At 38.8% G+C, this 18,237-nt stretch overlaps 1 protein-coding gene across 1 annotated transcript; it reads right to left on the reverse strand.

Annotated features, from left to right (window-relative positions):
* Positions 1-2,461: 2,461 nt before the first annotated feature.
* LOC306797728 (dual specificity calcium/calmodulin-dependent 3',5'-cyclic nucleotide phosphodiesterase 1B-like) lies at positions 2,462-18,237 on the reverse strand. The gene is made up of 14 exons (XM_079297123.1): positions 18,155-18,237; positions 16,312-16,425; positions 14,887-15,069; positions 14,368-14,434; positions 14,118-14,234; positions 13,593-13,733; positions 13,110-13,210; positions 10,971-11,096; positions 9,843-9,944; positions 9,549-9,669; positions 7,620-7,701; positions 7,268-7,385; positions 3,040-3,176; positions 2,462-2,599 (listed from the first exon to the last, which is right to left on the reverse strand). The coding sequence occupies exons 1-14, from the start codon at positions 18,205-18,207 to the stop codon at positions 2,502-2,504; spliced, it is 1,560 nt and encodes a 519-aa protein (XP_079153249.1). The 5' UTR covers positions 18,208-18,237; the 3' UTR covers positions 2,462-2,501.

The raw sequence follows: 18,237 nt of genomic DNA on the forward strand, positions 1-18,237 counted from the left end.
CAACTACTGAGAGGAAAATGGAATATTTCTGATATTTTTATTCCTTTCAATAATAAGAAAAACTTTAAAACACATTAAAAATAAACAAAAAAATGTTGACATACATTTTTGACTGCATGAAGGGATAACTAAATGTGATTTCAGTTGGACTTCAATGCAGCAAGTAATTACTGCTAATATCCCAATTAACAACAATGAGTCTGATGTACAAATTGCACCCAATTTTAACACTTGAATGCTTTTCTAGAAACGAAATGCAATCAAAAAAACTTTTCTGCATGGCACTGGATGGAGAGTGACTTCTCTGTACTGTGTTTTAATTGGTCGGGGAACTTATTTCAACAGAGAATCAAACATTTAAAATACCAGACAACGATTTTACTGACTGGCATTCCCTTTTCCTTTTCGTTTTGTTTGAAACAACGCCATTATAAAGTTGTCAACTCACTCTTAAATGTTATTTCATCTGTTATTTGTATCAATGAAGTGGCATTATTATGTCGATTATGTGACAATCCTTTCATGACACTCACATTAAGACTTGACATGCCTGAAAGAAATAAAACAGACTGAAACAGTAAACTAAAGCCACTCTAGTATTGATAATTGAAATGACCACAATGAACAAGAAAGACAATGAAAACGTTCCTGTGCAAGCTTTTGTTTTCTTCTTCTGCAGTATATTTATGGACCATGTAATGTTTGTTCTGTTTTTGAATGGTAATGGTGTACTTTACATGGATTTAATCTAGGGAGTTTTGTTCCAATTTTACTTGAATTGATGAATGATTACATCTGTAATCTAAATTTGTTTGATACAATAAAATGTTTAAATTGGTCATTGGCTGTTTTTCTTTCGTACTTATCTGGGAATTTTCAGACTCAGCATGATGTCTGCTCCAAACAAAGTCTTTAATGTCCAAAGCATGTAAACAAGGACCTGCTTTACTAATAAAACATCACAAAATAGATATATTGGGGAAAGCCTCCAAAAACTTCAAGTTCAACTTACAGTTTCTGACATCACTGCACGTGTTAATAGAGGTTGACTATATCCTAAAAATGGGCACTCTGCTAATAAATAATTCAATGGCTCAGAGCCTGGAGCATAAAAACACACAGGACTGTTTTGGGATTTTGGTAAACTGGTAATTGAAGCTACATGTTACATCTATGCTTTCAAGTGCATTTGTGAGATTGATCCCTTCTATTTTAAGTTGCTGCTACTAAAGCATGTTGCAGGTGGATATGCTGCAGGATTTCTTGAGAGTAAAAGACCAAAGTTGCCGCTGTTGCAGTGTACGGATATATGCCTCTGTGGCGATGCTGCGTTGTCATCGAGAACCGCCGTATGAGCACAAACGTGCATGCTCGGTTGGACCATATACAAGGCGCAGAGAAGCTCGGATGACAGCACTATAGAGGGAGAGTGAATTAATTCTCTGCTCAGGATGATGCTCTTCTCCGCTATATCTTTATGTAACAAATAGTTTTTTAGTGCTATATATCAATATCAATATGGCATTCACATTTAGCACCTTCATTAGATCCAGACATGGTCATAATGTATGTGCTACAAACATCACCTCTTACAGTCAAACTATTTTTGCTTGACTGAATTCTCGTAAGTGGTTTAATTCAATTGAATTCAATACATTTTGTGTAGCCCAAAATCACAAATCATAAATTAGCATCGGTTCAGGAAAATCTCCCCCAAAAAAAACCTTTAACGGGGAGAAAAAAAGGAAGAAACCTTAAGGAGAGCAACAGAGGAGGGATCCCTCTCCCTGGATGGACAGAAGTGCAATAGATGTCATGTGTTTAAACACATAACATAATATATTTAGTTTTACTTTAAAAAGGGATTGCATATATAAAAAACATCTAGGATATCACTCGATTTGGCCTTTTATGTCAAAATGTGCACTACGTTTTGAAACTAATTATTTTCATGGGTTTGCTGAATAAGCCACTGAATCTGTGGAACTAAATATAACAATTATTAAAATGATGCAAGATGGCAGCTTCAGTTCAATCAAAGATTAGGGGCTTAGACCTTGCAGTTAAATATTTTAACATGTTTTAATAATAAAAAACAACAAGGCACAATATCCCGTGCACCATAACAAGGCCGGCCTTATAATGAATCATATGACAAATAGACATATTTTCAACGTTTATTGGTTTAATGGTTTTAACAATAAATGATTTGTGTACAGGTAAAACTATTACATGTAAAATGTTCCTTACAAGTGTTTCGGTGGCAAATTAAATGAATAACATGCATGATAACATGGCCAGCATGTACACTGCATTTAAATTATCAGAGTAAACAATAAAATAAGACATGAGGACATTTCTGTGAAAGATGAATTTAACCTTAAATAGCTCCAACAATCACCATATAAGAAGGATTTGTTACAAACAGTGACTCGGCATTAACCATCTTTGACGATATTCTATTTAAAAAAAAAAGAAGCACATAATAAATGATGTTCTGTCTACTGTTTTGAATCTGTAGTGGGGTCTTGCAGGGATGTTTCTGACAGCTCCTCTTGTCTGGATCTCTGTCCTTTTGTCACACTAGGGTCTGAAAATCCTGAAGGATATCGGAGATTGGAAAAGGCATTGGAAATTGTGTTAAGCTGGATGGAAAATTATCAAATCCCCACCCAAATCAAATCAAGGAGACGTAGAACATTTATGGGGCAGAGACTTTGTCTCTGCCAAATCTGTCATACATCTAGAACAAAGATATTGTATTGTTTGTCAGCAGATGTCAAACTTTTCATCGGGGATCATTTTAATTCTGAATTGTTGCAAAAGATGAGAGCAGAAAAGTACAACCATCTCTCAGGATTGTTATGTGGTAAGCCCTGCTGTCAATTAGATAGAATTGAGACAATCAATACAATATTAAAATAAAGACATGAATATAATTAAGATGTGTTCTTTATTTCTTCAATATTTCACCTTAACATAGATGATGTTTAAATAAAATCATGTAAGATCATGTATGATAACAAATAAACAACGTACCATTTGAGCCACTTTCCTTCCATTTGAGCTTGTTGTCTTCGGTGTGTCGTGTCCAAGTGGAGCGGAAGCTCACCAGCTCAGCTGTGATGTGAGCGAGACTCCACTGCAGACCTCTGGAGCTCTCCTTCCACAGATTACTGTTGAGAAATAACAGTGCTCTTCAGTGGCGGCTGGTGGAAAATGTTCTAGGTAGGGCCATCCTATCAATTTCAGCAAACATCCCAGTATGATTTAATGCAAAAAAAATGTAAGTATCAAACACGCATTATTACTTGGCAGTTAAATATTTAACATGTATTCCAACATGAAAACAATCAGTAAATAACACTTATATAATATAATATAACATGTTCATTTATTGAGATGCCCCTATGGACCTTGTTATAGGAGGTAAAGATCAGGAGAAGTAAACATGAAGTGTAATTATGAATACTGATGTTAAATTAAGCTATGATGAGTTTTCACTGTTAATTTCACATCTCTATTACATGTTGATGCCTCCATGACCAAGTTAAGCAGATGAGACAGCTATGTAGAATAAAAGATGTTCACTTTGTCTAATATGTAGCTCAAGCGCAAGTTCAATCAGGAAGACACTCACTAGTAATCGCTGTCTTTCCTCTCCTTGTAATTACTCTATCAGCTGATTGGGGGCGTGCACTTTTAAGTAACCAACCAGATTCTGCACACCGGGTCCTCAAGCCAATCATATCGTTGCTGTCAATCTTTAAGTGTTCTCCTCTCTGCTGCTGTCAGGTGTCATTTCAGCTAAGCAGATGCAACCCTCCTCCACCCCAGTCGCCTCCAGTCAGCATCACAGTCGTGCTCCTGATCAATGTTCCCTCTAAGCTGCGCGCTTGAGCAATCGCGCACTGCTCGCACATTCTCAGCGCACAAGAAAATCTATGCAGCGCATAAAATAAAATTCAACATAAACGTATTAATTAATATCTAATATTAGTCCTAATCTTATCTAATCAATTAAACCAATAATAATAATAATAATAATAATTTTGTTTTCTGTACTATTTTGCAACGTAACTCAGTGAGTGACAGGTGTCCAGCCAATGATACGATTCGGTTCACTTACGCTACGCAGCCAATCATAGCATTGACACTATTGCCCTGCCCATTCGCGCCGTGCAGGTTAGCTAGCTAACAACAGTGCGGCGGAGTTACGAGACGCAAATGCTAACCCCTTATCATGGTGAAACGAACGGGCAGCGACACATCCACTCACCAAGCCATTGGAAAAAAGAAATGTGGTTTTTTTAAGATGGAATGGCTGTCGGAGTATGTTCAAATAGAAGAACAAGCGGTGAAACTGGGTGAGATTTTTTCTTTTTCGAGTGAGAAGGGTCTACTCTGCAAAACATGCAGCGAAGCTAAAGTAGCAAATGAGTTTTCCGAGGGAAAAATGTGGACTGAATGGAAGTTGGACTACCTCAAGCGTCACATTCAGCAGAAAAAACAAAAAATTAAATCAAAACAGCATCCAGAAATCGTCTTGAAGTGGCACATTTGGACCAGCTGATGCGCATAAAGTCAAAGCAAGAAGCAGACGAAGCCATCAACCTGGACAAAGTGTACAACCATTGGAGAAGTGAGAAGGACAGACGTGAAAAATAAGGTACAATTTAAGTCAGATTTGTGCATATTCTAGTGACATTTATTAAGATTTTTTACTTATGGATATTAATCATTAAATTATGTTACTACTAGATAATTTATGGGTAGTAGAAATGATAATAAAAAACTGAGTAATTACATATTTTACAGACAGAGTTACAGGAATTTACACTGTATCACAAGCTACAGCACACGTCATTGTGCAAAATGTGAATGTTTTAATGTGAACAAAATGTTATGTCTGAAAGGTGTATATGTATCATTTCTTCCAGAACAGGACCCTCACACAGGCCACAACAGGACCTCACACAGGCCAAAGCAAGACTCTTCCCATGGCCAAAGCAAGACTCTTCCCATGACCAAGCAGGACTCTCACATAAAACATACTACACATCTCATGAACAACAAGATTTTTGTCTTTTTCCTTTAAAGTTTGTCAAATCACTTATATTAAAAGTAAACTAGTGAAAATTGCTGCTGTAATTTGATTCTTTTAATAAGCCATGTAACTTGCTATGATCCAAGGTTTTGAACAGGTGTGATACTGGTGTGTGGCCACAGCGTGCACATCTGATGTTGCTCACAGTGGTCCTCAGTGTGCTCAGGGAGCTTGTGTGTATGCCCAGACACATGAAAAATTAGAGGGAACATTGCTCCTGATTAATCATCAGATAGCAGCGACTCCTGTCATCACCACCACCAGTGTCTGGACTCCAGGGGGGATTAGGCCTGTTGGACCTCAGTATCCCTACCCTCGGTGATAGTACTTCAGGATGGAGTCCAATCGCCAAAGACTTTGCACTTTTTCATATTTGACGGTTGTATAATAAATCATTGTTAAACTTATGAAACAAGTCTCTCCTGATTGTAATGTAGCTTGACAGTTCTCATGTGTGTCCTGGTGTTCTCATGTTTCCTTACCTCCTCATCCCTCACTCCCGTAACTGTCCGTGCTGGATCCGTCCCCGTTGTTTTAAAAAGCTAAATAAATTATTAGCATAACGTCATCCAGCTAGCCAAACCTGTCTGGTGTTCAGCTAGTACAGAAGCTCCGCATGTACTGCTTCCCTTTCCCGCGAGTCTGCTGTCTGATTGTGAGGTCAGGCTGATCTGATATCAGCTCTTTGGCTGCAGAATCTCCGCCAAAGTTCTCCTCTCAAACGGGTCTTGGAGGAGTAGTGCTCGCCTGTAGAGACTTCTCCTGACGAGAACGCGCAGCGAGGGGGGCCTGATCGTTCTGGCCCATAGCTGAATCTATTTGAGGGCGCTGATTGGCTAAATTGTATGTCACTCATTTATATCTTGAATCAGCAATTGGCTAAACTGCTTCATAGCCCCGCCTCTTTTGGGCCAAAACGATTAGACCCCCCTAGCTGCGCGTTCTCAGAGTGTCGTGCACACAGACAGAGAGCACGAGCAGAGAGCACACAGACAGAGAGCACGAGCAGAGAGCACACAGGCGGAGAGCATGAGCAGGAAAAACATATATTTTGCGCAGATATCATATTTTACACACATTACTGGGTACATTCCATAGTTCAAAAACACAAATATTGACAATTTGTATTATTTATGATTATTATAATTATTTTATTTTTATTTTTTTCGTGGTGGGGCCATGCCCCATGGCCCTCTGTTGACCAGCCGCCACTGGTGCTCGTAGAGATATTGGTTCTTTCTTTCATGTTTAGATAATTGTGTATTTATCATGGGTTTTGTGTGTAGCATTGAGGGGAATTGATAGACATGGAATATCTTTAACCAATTAAAAATAATTGTTGTATTTCCGTTGCCTTAGAATGATCCGTTTACATACATCTACGTACTTCTATCTATCTACATTCTACATCCTCTTTTCTCAGACAACGCAAACACATATGGCCATTCATGTTTTCGCATTTGCCGCCGTAGTTGGTTGCAATCTGCAACCTCACCGCAAGATGCTGCCAAATCCTACACACTAGACCTAAATGCCTCAACAAAGGAAAATGTTAACATTTTGGGAAAATACGCTTATTTGCTTTCTTGCTGAGAGTGAGATGAGAAGATTGTTAAATAAGAAGCTACAGGCAGCAGACAGTTAGCTTAACTTAGCACATGTCTGGAAGCAGATGAAAACAGCTAACCCAGCTTCATCGTATGGTATTATAAAACATGCTTACCAGGAAGTCATTGCACATGGCAGAGAAAGACTGTACCATGACCACCTGTAAAACCACAACTTATCGTTCTGTAGTGATCTTTAGAGGGGCTGGCAGGGTAGGCAGATATATATTTTTAGGACCGTCACCATGTTGTCACCCATGGGTTTGTGGACTGACATTCTGAAACCTCGTGTTCAACATTTTGGCAATCGCCATCTTGTTTTTTTTAACTTTTACCATCTTGTTTTTCTGTAACCAGAAGGTATGAGATGGTGGAACTAAGTCTGAACTCTCTGAACTCTCTGAACTCAAGCGAACTCTGAACAAGTCATGAGTAATTTTCTCATACACATTCTATACAGCCATTTCTACAATGGCTTCACCTCTGAGACTCGGAAGTTGCCGCCTGAGTACAATGTGCATTTCATAAAAAGAAATTCTTCTTAATGTGGTACCTGTGTCTGTTGCAGGGGTCTGGTGGACCTGGGTTTTCCTCCACCAAAGGAATAACAATCTTTTCAGCCATGTCCGTCAGCAGAGAGAATGTAGGATACACAATGAAGTCTATGAAACCTTTAAGAGAAAATGTCGTCTTATTAGCATATGAAAATTAAGTGTTTCTGAGCTGTCGAAATATGATTGTTTTTTTGTTTTTTTAAAGAAATCCAAATGTAATTCAGTGATTAAAGTAATATGACATATTTCACTGCTGTTTCAAGAGTTTACCAAACGAGTGTGGGTGAAAATGAAATCTAAATATCATTGAGAAGAGGACTGAGTGAAAGAAACAGGTTTTGTGAGGCATACCGATCTGAGACTCGGCTACCAGGGTGCTTTTTCGATCACACAGAGGAGAGAAGGGAAGGCCGAGCTCTGCCTCTCTATCACCCTGGCAAAGATAGAAAGAGAGAGAAAAAACATCTTAAACAACATCCCACACGTCGCCTGAAAATAACTTTTTAAACGGTATTTGACTGCAACACTCACCACCTGAGACTTTTGGATTGTTCAAAGAATATCAAGCTTTCCTTCTTTCTTTTTTTTTAAGTAACACAAGTCGACAAAGAAGGAAGAGGGTAAGATTAGATTCTGCTGTAGGCTAACTATTGTTCCTGACAGTGGCCAGACACTTTGAAAGCTACAGTTGTTGTTTTTATGCAGTTGTTTTTAGACATTTGCTAATTCTTCTTCATCAATAAAACTTTAACTTTCACCAACATGTTGCTTGCAAATGTTTTCTTTTCCCAATAAATTAATATTCATGTGATTGATTAGGTTATAGTGTGTAGTCCATAGGATAACAATAACATAGATATGTATGACATATAATCTTCAGTAACTGCAGTAGATTTGACATAAGCTTACAAATTATTTACATGACTTAAGATAATGATGATGATGATGATGATGATGATGATGATGATGATGATGATGATGATGATGCTTATCATTAGCTTGTATTATAATGGCCCAGGAGGTTTTGGGAGTTTTGAAAGGTATCATCACAACAAGATCAAATAGTTTGGTGTCTGACGCATTCGTTTCTCAGCGGATTTTTTTCCAGACTTACATCTGGCATCAAATCTGAGCTGGGAATGTTTAAAGTGGCTTCAAGCACACAAAGTACATGTTCAATAAACCTTTCAAAGAGTCTTTCCTCTCACTGTGTCTGCTTCATACCTGTGTTATTCATGTCGTTTTATTTAGCTCTGACTAATACATCTCTTTGAAGGTTTCACATTCCCCTTTCTGACTTGGTTGAGTCATTTACAAAACTGTCGAGCTGTTATTAGATGTCCAACCTTTTGACTGATCAATCACGCAAAGATGACAACTGATCGAACCCTTCAGAGAAATAAGGATGTATAGTAGGACATAAAAGAACAGAGAAGAAATGATCTGAGAGGATGTGAAGTTAACGTACAATGCTCGAGTGAAAATGTGACACGTAAGATCTGACATCCACTCACAGTGAAACTTGACAACAAACAACACAATAACTCAAAAGCCCTTCTAGTACGATTGGCTGTACATTACATTATAATGCATTGTAGCATTCTGGCTTGTTTGCTGTTGTGTTTGGCCATATAACAATAATCTACGCAGTGGTGGTCAAAACACACTTACAATTTTGAGGTACTTGTAATTTACTTGAGTATCTCTGTGTTGTACTTATTTCTTCAATTATACTTATCTCAGAGAGTCATTTTGTACTTTTCACATCACAACATTTATTTAGCAGCTATAGTTATTTTTCAAATTAAGATTGTACATAAAACATATGCTTATGTTTTATAGAATATGATTCATTGTTACAGATTAATGATTATGAATTGGGTAAGATTTAGTCTAACTTGACCAATGACAACAGAAAGGTACCACTGACATGTACACACATCAATTCTAATGATCCAATAATAAAAGAGTACACATGAGCCATTCTGCTTTGCTAGTACTTTAACTTTTGATACTTAAAGTACATGTTGTTGTTGATACTTTTGTACTTTCACTCTGAATTTAACTCTGAATTCTGAATCACTCTGAATTTTGGATGCAGGACTTCTACTTGTAGTGGAGTATTTTTATACTGCGTTGATGCTACTTTTACTGAAGCAAATGATCACTTAAAACATCTTCCACAACTGAATCAAAGTGTGATAATAGTAACAGAATGAGATTAAGAGAAGGAGAGAAAGAGTCGCACTGTCAGTTCAGGTTTATTATTAGAGTTCATACCTGCCTGAAAAACTCCTCCATCAGGGCCGTGGTCCAGCGAGAGTGCAGTGCCCAGGGCTTGGATGGATGGCTTATGTCAGCCGTGTGGAGTAACAGAGATAGTGCTTTTGGCTTGTCAATCCTGTTGAAGAAAACATGATGCACTTCTTGTTTTTGAAAAGAAGCTGACTTGACACCAGCCGGCTTGACACAAATTTCTCTTTTTTGGCAGGAATCATCTGAATCACAGTTTATTTCATGGCCTCTTGATTGTGCACCACGGTGTGAACGAACAGCATAGTCCATTAGTGTTACCTTTCTTGTTGTTGTAGACAGGATTTCATCCCTTTGACTTGCAGTAAGTGGGAGGACATGTCTGTGGACAGCACCATCTCTATAACAAGTGATCGCAGCTCCCTGAAAACAAAAACACACAAAGACCTTGCACTATGGGAAGTAACTGTAGATCATAAAAACAGTAGACTCAATGGGGTAAGCTCTTTTAGATTTCCTGATGGATTTTCTTGTTCCCACGGTAATGCGGACCGCTTTAAAAGCCCACTACATTATGCTGCTGGTGTTTTCCTTTGGTAATATCTGCAGAGCGCTGCCATGAATAAAACAGTCACATACTGTATATGTGTGATATTTTAAGCATCAGCCTCCATGATTATACATTTTATAACAGTTTGAATATTTTCTCCTCAAACTATGTTTCAGCGCAGGAATGGATTATTTACACACACATTGAGAGAAAGTGAGCTGATGTCAATACCCATCAACCATAGTTGACTTCTTTCACTTTTAATTGTGTATGTACAATACATATCACATTGTCAAGGCGAATGACAAAATACGATGATTTTAGCTCACTGATGACATCTCTGATAGATAGATAGATAGTGCAGTCAGTATGCTGCAGTCAGTATCTATCAATCTCTATTATATTGCAGTGTAGTGGACGAGTCACAAAACAGAAATAGTAACGTGATCTTTTATTGATTTCTGAAGGAGAAATTTGATCTCAAGAGGTCAGAGGTCAGGGTCAGCTAGAGGAGCGGCCTTGTAGCTGGTAAGGACTACAAGTCTCATTTAAGGACAATCCATGTCGGATGATATATGCCCCTGTGGAGTCCCTTTCTGTCCCCTTTATGGCCAAAGCCCCTTTCACACAGCCTGAGGCACCATGTGGGGACAAACTTGTTCTGCAGGTGAAATTTTAATGAAATGTCCCCTTTAACTATTCTATGTTTACTTATCCGTTATTAGGGGGTTTAGAGCTCCTCACAGAAGCCTTGTAGCTGCTCAGATTCTTTTAGAGCTCTTTTCTGCCAAGTCTGCGTAACTGTTTTCCATAAATGGTCAATCTCTCGACCTAAATTTCTCTGACTGAAACAACGACAAGCAACAGAATTTAAGATGGTATAAACATAGTCGTCTTACATCCATTCCTCTCTTGTCAAATTAGTGAAGATGTTCATTTGGTCGTCCTGCAGCAGGCGAAACGCTGCACTCAGGTGATGGCTTTCCTGTACCGACCGATCATTGTAGGTCAACGCAAACTCTGACCTGGCAGACGGACAGTGAAAGAGCAAGAGAGGAGGAGATCAGCACAGAGAAGAGAAAGGGAGTTTACAGAGTGTTAATACGCATTGAAGTGTACAATTCTGTTGTGGTGAAGAAGGGAGGAGGTGAGAATGAATGAGATAAAAAGAGTCCTCAGGGAGTAATTTAAGCACAATGACTGTAATGATGAATTTGAAGCGTGGAAGAGAGAGTAGGATGTGATAAAAACAGGCACCATGTGGGTATTAATGACTCACTGTAGCAAGCTAATTAACTAATTTCTCAATTAGGCATTCTGTGTCCACTCATTTGCATAATCTACATTATTAGACGGGTAACAAAGTACATTGTGAAAAGATTTCCAATTAGTGATAATTTTGTTCAACCAAACATAAAATAAAACACTTGTGAAAATGTCTTCAAAGAAAACATTCAGCTGTGTGCTAAAGTGCTCTTCTGAGGGCTGTTAAAAGCTTGCTTTTATTCCTCACAGAGAGGGAAGCCACAGTCAGCTTGAATTCATGATGGTTACAAGGTTTTGTGAATTATTATAATATTTCATGGTAAAAAAAAAAAACAACCCTCAAGTAACACTTTATTCTCCGGATCCGTAATTTCCAAATACATTTACTTCCCTCGGAAGATAGTGTCCTGGTAAAAACTATGTAATTTGGCTGTAATTATACTGGAAATCATTGGGAGGCGACTTTGTGAACAAGCGATTGAATAAATTGAACAATAAGGTCTAAATTAAGAAATTAATCTGTTTTGTCTTCCACAATGTTTTCTAGGAAAAGTGATGGTGTATAATTAAAAAAAAAGTATACTTAGATATGCTGTGGCAATATGGATTTGGCTAGACGTAAGCAACGCCCAGAAACTGTCCTTTACTGTGAGAGACAGCTGTTAGCCAAACATCTAGACTACGCGCACTGCCGCCTCTTACTTTGAATAACATTACAACATTAGTTGTTGCACCTTTTAAGAAATAAATTTAAACTTTTTGTTTCTTTCTTTGAGAACGTGCTTGCCTGTAGACACATTTAAAGGTCAGCTGAGCTGCTGTGCAGTGACTAAAGGATTATGATAGCAATTAATCATAATATGAATAAATTGATTAGAAATGTACCAATTAAACACTGTCCGTTCATTGTGTAATTACCACCAATTTTGGTCATTTTGAAGCACGTTCAGATGAATTTACTGTCACTAATCAGTTAAGAAAATATAGGAAACTATAGTACCCATAAAATAAAGAGTTACAGTAACAAACATACCTAGAGCATCTTGTAATAAAAGCCTTGTACCTTGACTCTTTTGGGATTTAATTCCCCTTTTTGGCAGACATAGAAACTTCAAATGTAACCTAGTCTAGTCCTGCAGTGTTATTCACAGGTTCACATGGACAGTGGAGAAGTGTATTCTGCAGCAGAAGTGGTTTAAAAGGTTTCTGTGGATGTATTTGATACGTGACTACTTGTATGTAATTAATTGTTACCAAGATGAATTCAATCTGACCACAGCTAATATTCTTCATGAAGTAAGAAACAACAGTTAAAACAGCCAGTATTTCCAGCCTGCAGGACACTAACAAGGTATATTTTGGGTGGCGTATGACTTTAGGATAGATACTGTTTGGGTGTATATTCTGAAAATAAGTGTGTAATGAGTGTAAATATGTGTTCTTATTGTGGACGATGTTTCCCAAAATAAAGCATGATGGTGCCAAGAGACTACGATCTTCAGCCCTCCTATGTGGGAAATCAACATCTAAAAATACTGCGTTCCCTCCATGAAGATGTGTTTGCTTTAGTGCTCGCTCGCTATTCACTCTTTCTAAAATTGCATCTAAGAAACATTACCTTACCAGTCCTACATTGCCTGACATCTCTTACTATTTTGCAAATGTCACAACAGGATGCAGCATAAATATAAATATATAAATATAAATATATATATATAGCCAGTGCTTCATAAGACAAGGTGAGTAAAATATGTTTCAGAATAGGAGCTTACTTTGTGTGGATGTGAAAGTTGTTTGTGGTCCCTGTGTGTTCATAGTCATGGATGGCCGCGGCAAATAGTGACGCCATCACCTCAAGCTCTGTCAGCCAGTGCTTGATAGATACGAGGGACGAAACAGATAGATATAAAAAAAAAACTGTATGTGTAGCTAGCAGTGTGCACACAGTGTATTGTGAGAGGAACAGTTCATAATCACTCAAATGATGAGGCTTTTTCTTATCGTCAACAAATCCTATGAAAAGACCAAAACCCACAAATCATTTTTCCTTTTAAGCATTACCTGTGTAGTCAAAGCCTGATACACCTCATATATATCCGTTGTTGTCCCAAAACAAAAAAAGGACAATACTAAAATACAGATATTAAGCTTGCAGGTAAAATGTTAAAAATGGTTTTAAGATTAAGATGTGTTTCCTCATAGACTGTCATTGTATAAGTAATAAAATAACTTGTATTTAGGTGAGCCAGGTGTACCACGAGTCCAGAGCGCAGAAGCAGGCAGTGCAGCGTCTGAGTCACATCAGCAGCATGGACCTGGCTGTGGTAGGGGTTTTTGTGTTTGCTGTATCCTCTCTCCAATGCAGACATGAACTCTGTCAGGCATGAGATGGGGATCTGCAAAGTGCATAACTTAGTCATTAAAGTCACAGTCAAGCTTTGAAATCCAATGTGCACAAAGTTTGTGTCAACAATAAAAGCTAAGACAGTTGTAATAAAGTCGTGGCTGTGGATTGACAGGGTTTACTGTATGATGCATGTGATTCGCACACATAATCTGGCAAACCCATTGTTCCAAATTGATAATAAAACCCATATGCCTGATTAAATCTGCAGCTACAACACACATTTCCCAAAATAGCTGAGGTTACCAGAAAAAGAATTATCATATTACTGCAACATGTGTTATCCAAAGCACTGATGGTCTTACATTTCTATCATAACATATTTTATGTGAAGTGCAATATATAAACTGTGCAATAAAGTCCAAAGTTAAAAGACCTTAAAACGGCTGTTGAGGCCATATCTGGTGATCAGCTCAAAGAACAGAGTTCGTAGGGAGTGATCAGGGCTGGCGGAGTTCAGAGCAAACACGTCAAAGCTCCAGCGGTCAACATCCTGAAGAGAAGGAGGGTAGAGTAAATGTGCTATTGGTACATACTTGTGATGTGCACACAATCCCTTTTGTGATGTCCGATTTATTGCAAAAACACTCGACGCGTGGAGAGATTGATGATTAGTGGAGGCTTACCCTGAGGCAGTTTACAACCGCTGCAGGTTCGTCTGGCATGGCGGCAGTGTAGGCCCTCTTGAACATCCTGAAATAATGCAGTGTTTATGTTGAGTTCAGTTAAAGTTCAGATGTTGACACTGTGCAGCTAACTCGTCTCAGGAGCTGTTTATAGAAATCCTCCAAAGTCCCTGTCCCCTTAGCAAGGATGTTTTAAAGAGAAAAGGAGGCTAATGTTTTACAGTGCAGTGCAGCTGTCTGTGTTTTCTGTGGCTGTGTGAGTAACAACACTGCATGAGCTTATAGTAGAGTTACAGGACAGATGTGAAAGTCAGTCATTTACAATGTGAGTTTTATAGTATGAGATTATAGTTTCCTCATTTTATTAAGTCTCATATACAAAACATATAGCTGTGTGACTGGCTCTGTTTCTTCTCTGCAGCAGCTGCATTATTATATAAGTATCAAACATCCTGACTAATCATACATACAAAGCATGACCCTATAAAAATAAGATACAATTAACAAGTGTTATTTTACCTCTCCACAAATATCCCAGCCTGCACCGCATGCACAATGCTGCGGAACTTGGGCTTCTCATCTGGGCGTCGCACGGGCCGCCGAGCCCTCCGGGTGAAGGTGGAAGCCAGCCAGTCGGTGACCTCTGAAGGCACGCCGTCTGACTGCAGCTGCTGAAGGTCGTCCTCAGACTCCAGACACTGCCTGAGAGAGAGAACACACACAGGGGTGTGACAACGTAGTCACAGACAGCAAATACTGGATAAAAGCTCTATCGGTCGCTGTGTCCAAAATCACTCCCTATTCATGATGCACTATATTTAACACCATTTCATTTGAGTGTGTTAATACAGCGTTCACTATATAGCGCCCACTGCTTTCTGCTAAAGTTATGTGACTCAAAATGATGTGCCGTCCGAAATCTCAGTTGTCTGCTCATTATAGAGTGAATCCTGGAATGTCTCTGATATAGGGAGTAGTGGAAAAAGAGAGTGAGGAAGTGATGTAGTGTGTTAGACCCATAGACTGTATAAATTGAGGACATAGGTTAGCTGAGGAGCCGTTGTGAAGCTCAAAGTGGGTGACTCCAGGCGTCGCACTCTAAAATTGGAAAGAGAGGTGAATCGTTGGTGGAGCTGAGGCGAGGTAGGGCGAAAGCATGAGCAGATAGCGAGCAGATAGCGAGCAGATAGCGACCTCAAAACGCACCCACCTGTCACTCAAAGCTGTAATTCTTGATATAATTTAAACGGGCAAGTTATATAAAAATTCATCCCGTACAGTTGTCATAAACAGAGATAGTAGCTAACTGTTTTCTGTATACAAGGCTGTAAACATGTTTACTTTGGAGATTGACTCCCGTGTTGGCTTCATTTCTCAGCACTGCAGGGTACGGCTCAGTTAGACCTTTTCAGTGGAAACATGTCTGATGTGATCATGATGAAACTATTACACGTAGTGGTGCTAATGACATCCATTCACTTTTAAAGGAAACAATCCAGTCAGTTTACAGTTTGTTCATGTGTAACCACATTAGCGTCACATTAGTTTAACAGCCTAACAACCCCCTATAAGGGTTTATTTTGGGTTCGCCAGTTTTCTCATGGCATGCAGGTTTGCAAAGTTGGTGACACAAAATTGCCCATTTATGTGAGAGTGAATGGTTGTCTTAATGTGTTAGCCGTGTGACCGTCAACCTTTTTGGGGTGTACCCCACTTCATGCCCAGTGAACGGATGGGCTTCAGGCCCCTGCGACCCTGCTAAAGATAAGTGGCTCTAGTAACAGTTTGATATCGTTCTAGTCTTTTACGCCCTTTCAGGCCATTTGTGGAACCTTTATGGCCATTTGCATTTTTACTATGCAAGTTCAAATGAATGACCTGTTCACTGAAAGAGCTAAAAGAGAGCAGAAGATATCAACATCATATTATTCCACTATATTCTACCTTGATCCATCGAGATAAACTGCCTCCAGTAATGACGCTGTGAAGTCCAGATTATTTTTGATTTCTTCAAAGTCAACATCTTTCTCCTCCAGCTGCTTGATCATGCTCCTCAGCCTGGAAGGAAACACAGTCATTTATTTGGATGTGAACACAGCAAAATAAAAAGGCAGATGGAGTGCTGAAACAGTTTTCACCTATCAAAACAGCAGTTGTCGAGAGTTAATAGTTGTGTGAAAATGGTTGGAGGTTACAACAGTTTGGCATCAAAGTCTTCACCTTACGTCCCACCGGATACAGCAATAAAAGTTATATCTCCAAAAGTCGGTGAAACGATCGCTTTAACAGGTTGAGAAATCTTACCGAAAGGAACGAGTTCATTTGGACGTGATTGAAATGCCAAGCTGTCCAAAGACAGCCAGTGGCAAAAGGGCATCATTAGTGCCACATTTTCCATGAGAGGAAAACTTCCCATGGATGAGGTCTTATGTAACCCACATTTTGTCAAAGTGGGCTCCAAGAACAATTATGTTTTTGAGTCTTGGCCACATTCTGATCTTGTCTGAGAACATGTTGCTCAATTTGAAACGTTAAATCAAATTAGCATAGAGAACTGTCGGAACAGAATTCATCTCCTGCAGCACGATAAAAAGCAAATGCTGTACATGTTACAAAGTTGCCCACCTGCAGCGTGTTAATGTAATTTGATCTGATAACACAGATGATTTCTCTTAAACATGTTGTTGTGCTGCGTATGCTAACGTGACCATAAGGATTGTGTTCAAACCGCGCCATGGAGACAACTCCTGGGGATGAGACGCTCACAGCTTTTCAAGTGTTTATTACGCTGGCAGGGGCTTTCAAAAGCTGTTGAGTCATATAAATAGCATGCATCTGAATGCCACCGCTCACTTTCAATCTCAAGTAATCTTTCATGATAGCACAGCCTTTTTTGTTTCAGCTGTTCACAGTAGAAGAGCCTCTAGACAGGACGTTTACAGGAAATTACTTGTCAAGTGCACTTGTGAAACTATGTTTATAGAGAGAAATGACAAATCCTCCTTTGACCCAGGCTTTGTTGAATCTACACAGAGTGTCATTTTTACTAGGTGCACAGCAATAGAAGACTTTCAATGGTATCACATTTGTCAGCACAAATCAAAACAGAAATATATTCATTTTATTGAGAATAAAAACGCTCACATGAACCCATATCAGATCATATTTCATACCACCATAAAATTGTTGTGAATTGAAACAAAAAAAAGACTTTCATGACATGAGAAATGTATAAATGTTTGGCAAACAATAACCCCAGCTCTGAACACTGCAGACACTAATACATTATTGTGTTAACCAAAACAAAACCACATGACATATCACCTCTGCAGCACATTTTCCTACCACAGAAAAAGCACGAGTAAAGATGAGTGTTCACACAACCACTTGGAGTGAAAAGTTTGAACTCATGCTGCTAAGTGTAGTTGGAGAAAATATTGATGAATGCATGAAATATGTAACATCTCTTGCAAATTAAAAATAAGAGGGCAACTCTGTTGTTTATAGGATACTTTTCAAGGTAAAGATATAATTCTTTGAGTCAGAAAATCTGCAGAGTGCTGCTGCGTTATCACTCATCACTGTGCTGTACAGGTTGTATTTTTGACTCACATATTTCCACTGCTGCAAAACAAGAAAACTCCTACATCAGAATGTGATGCAGACCGCCTTCAATTTAAAGCTCTAGCATGTTTGGTAAAGTCCCCCAGCATTATTAATTCAGTCACAGAACGGCTAGACGTGTAGGTATCTAACATAATCGATGCTAATATTTACCCTGGCTTACCTAGAGATGGGGATCTGCAGCCGTTTCTTCCGGATTCGCACTAGTTCAGCCATTCCACACTCAAGCTGTGCCCTAATGGACCC

Source organism: Melanostigma gelatinosum (genome assembly GCF_949748355.1).
Source record: "Melanostigma gelatinosum genome assembly, chromosome: 3".
NCBI lineage: Eukaryota > Metazoa > Chordata > Actinopteri > Perciformes > Zoarcidae > Melanostigma > Melanostigma gelatinosum.

What these genes read in the sequence shown, in the direction of transcription:
- LOC306797728 (XM_079297123.1), bottom strand. Translation starts at nt 18,207, where the DNA reads ATGGCTGAACTAGTGCGAATCCGGAAGAAACGGCTGCAGATCCCCATC. An exon ending in CGGTTGTAAACTGCCTCAGG is followed by an intron (nt 14,235 to 14,367) that starts GTAAGCCTCCAC and finishes CCTTCTCTTCAG; the next exon opens with GATGTTGACCGCTGGAGCTT. An exon ending in GGTAGCCGAGTCTCAGATCG is followed by an intron (nt 7,386 to 7,619) that starts GTATGCCTCACA and finishes TTTCTCTTAAAG; the next exon opens with GTTTCATAGACTTCATTGTG.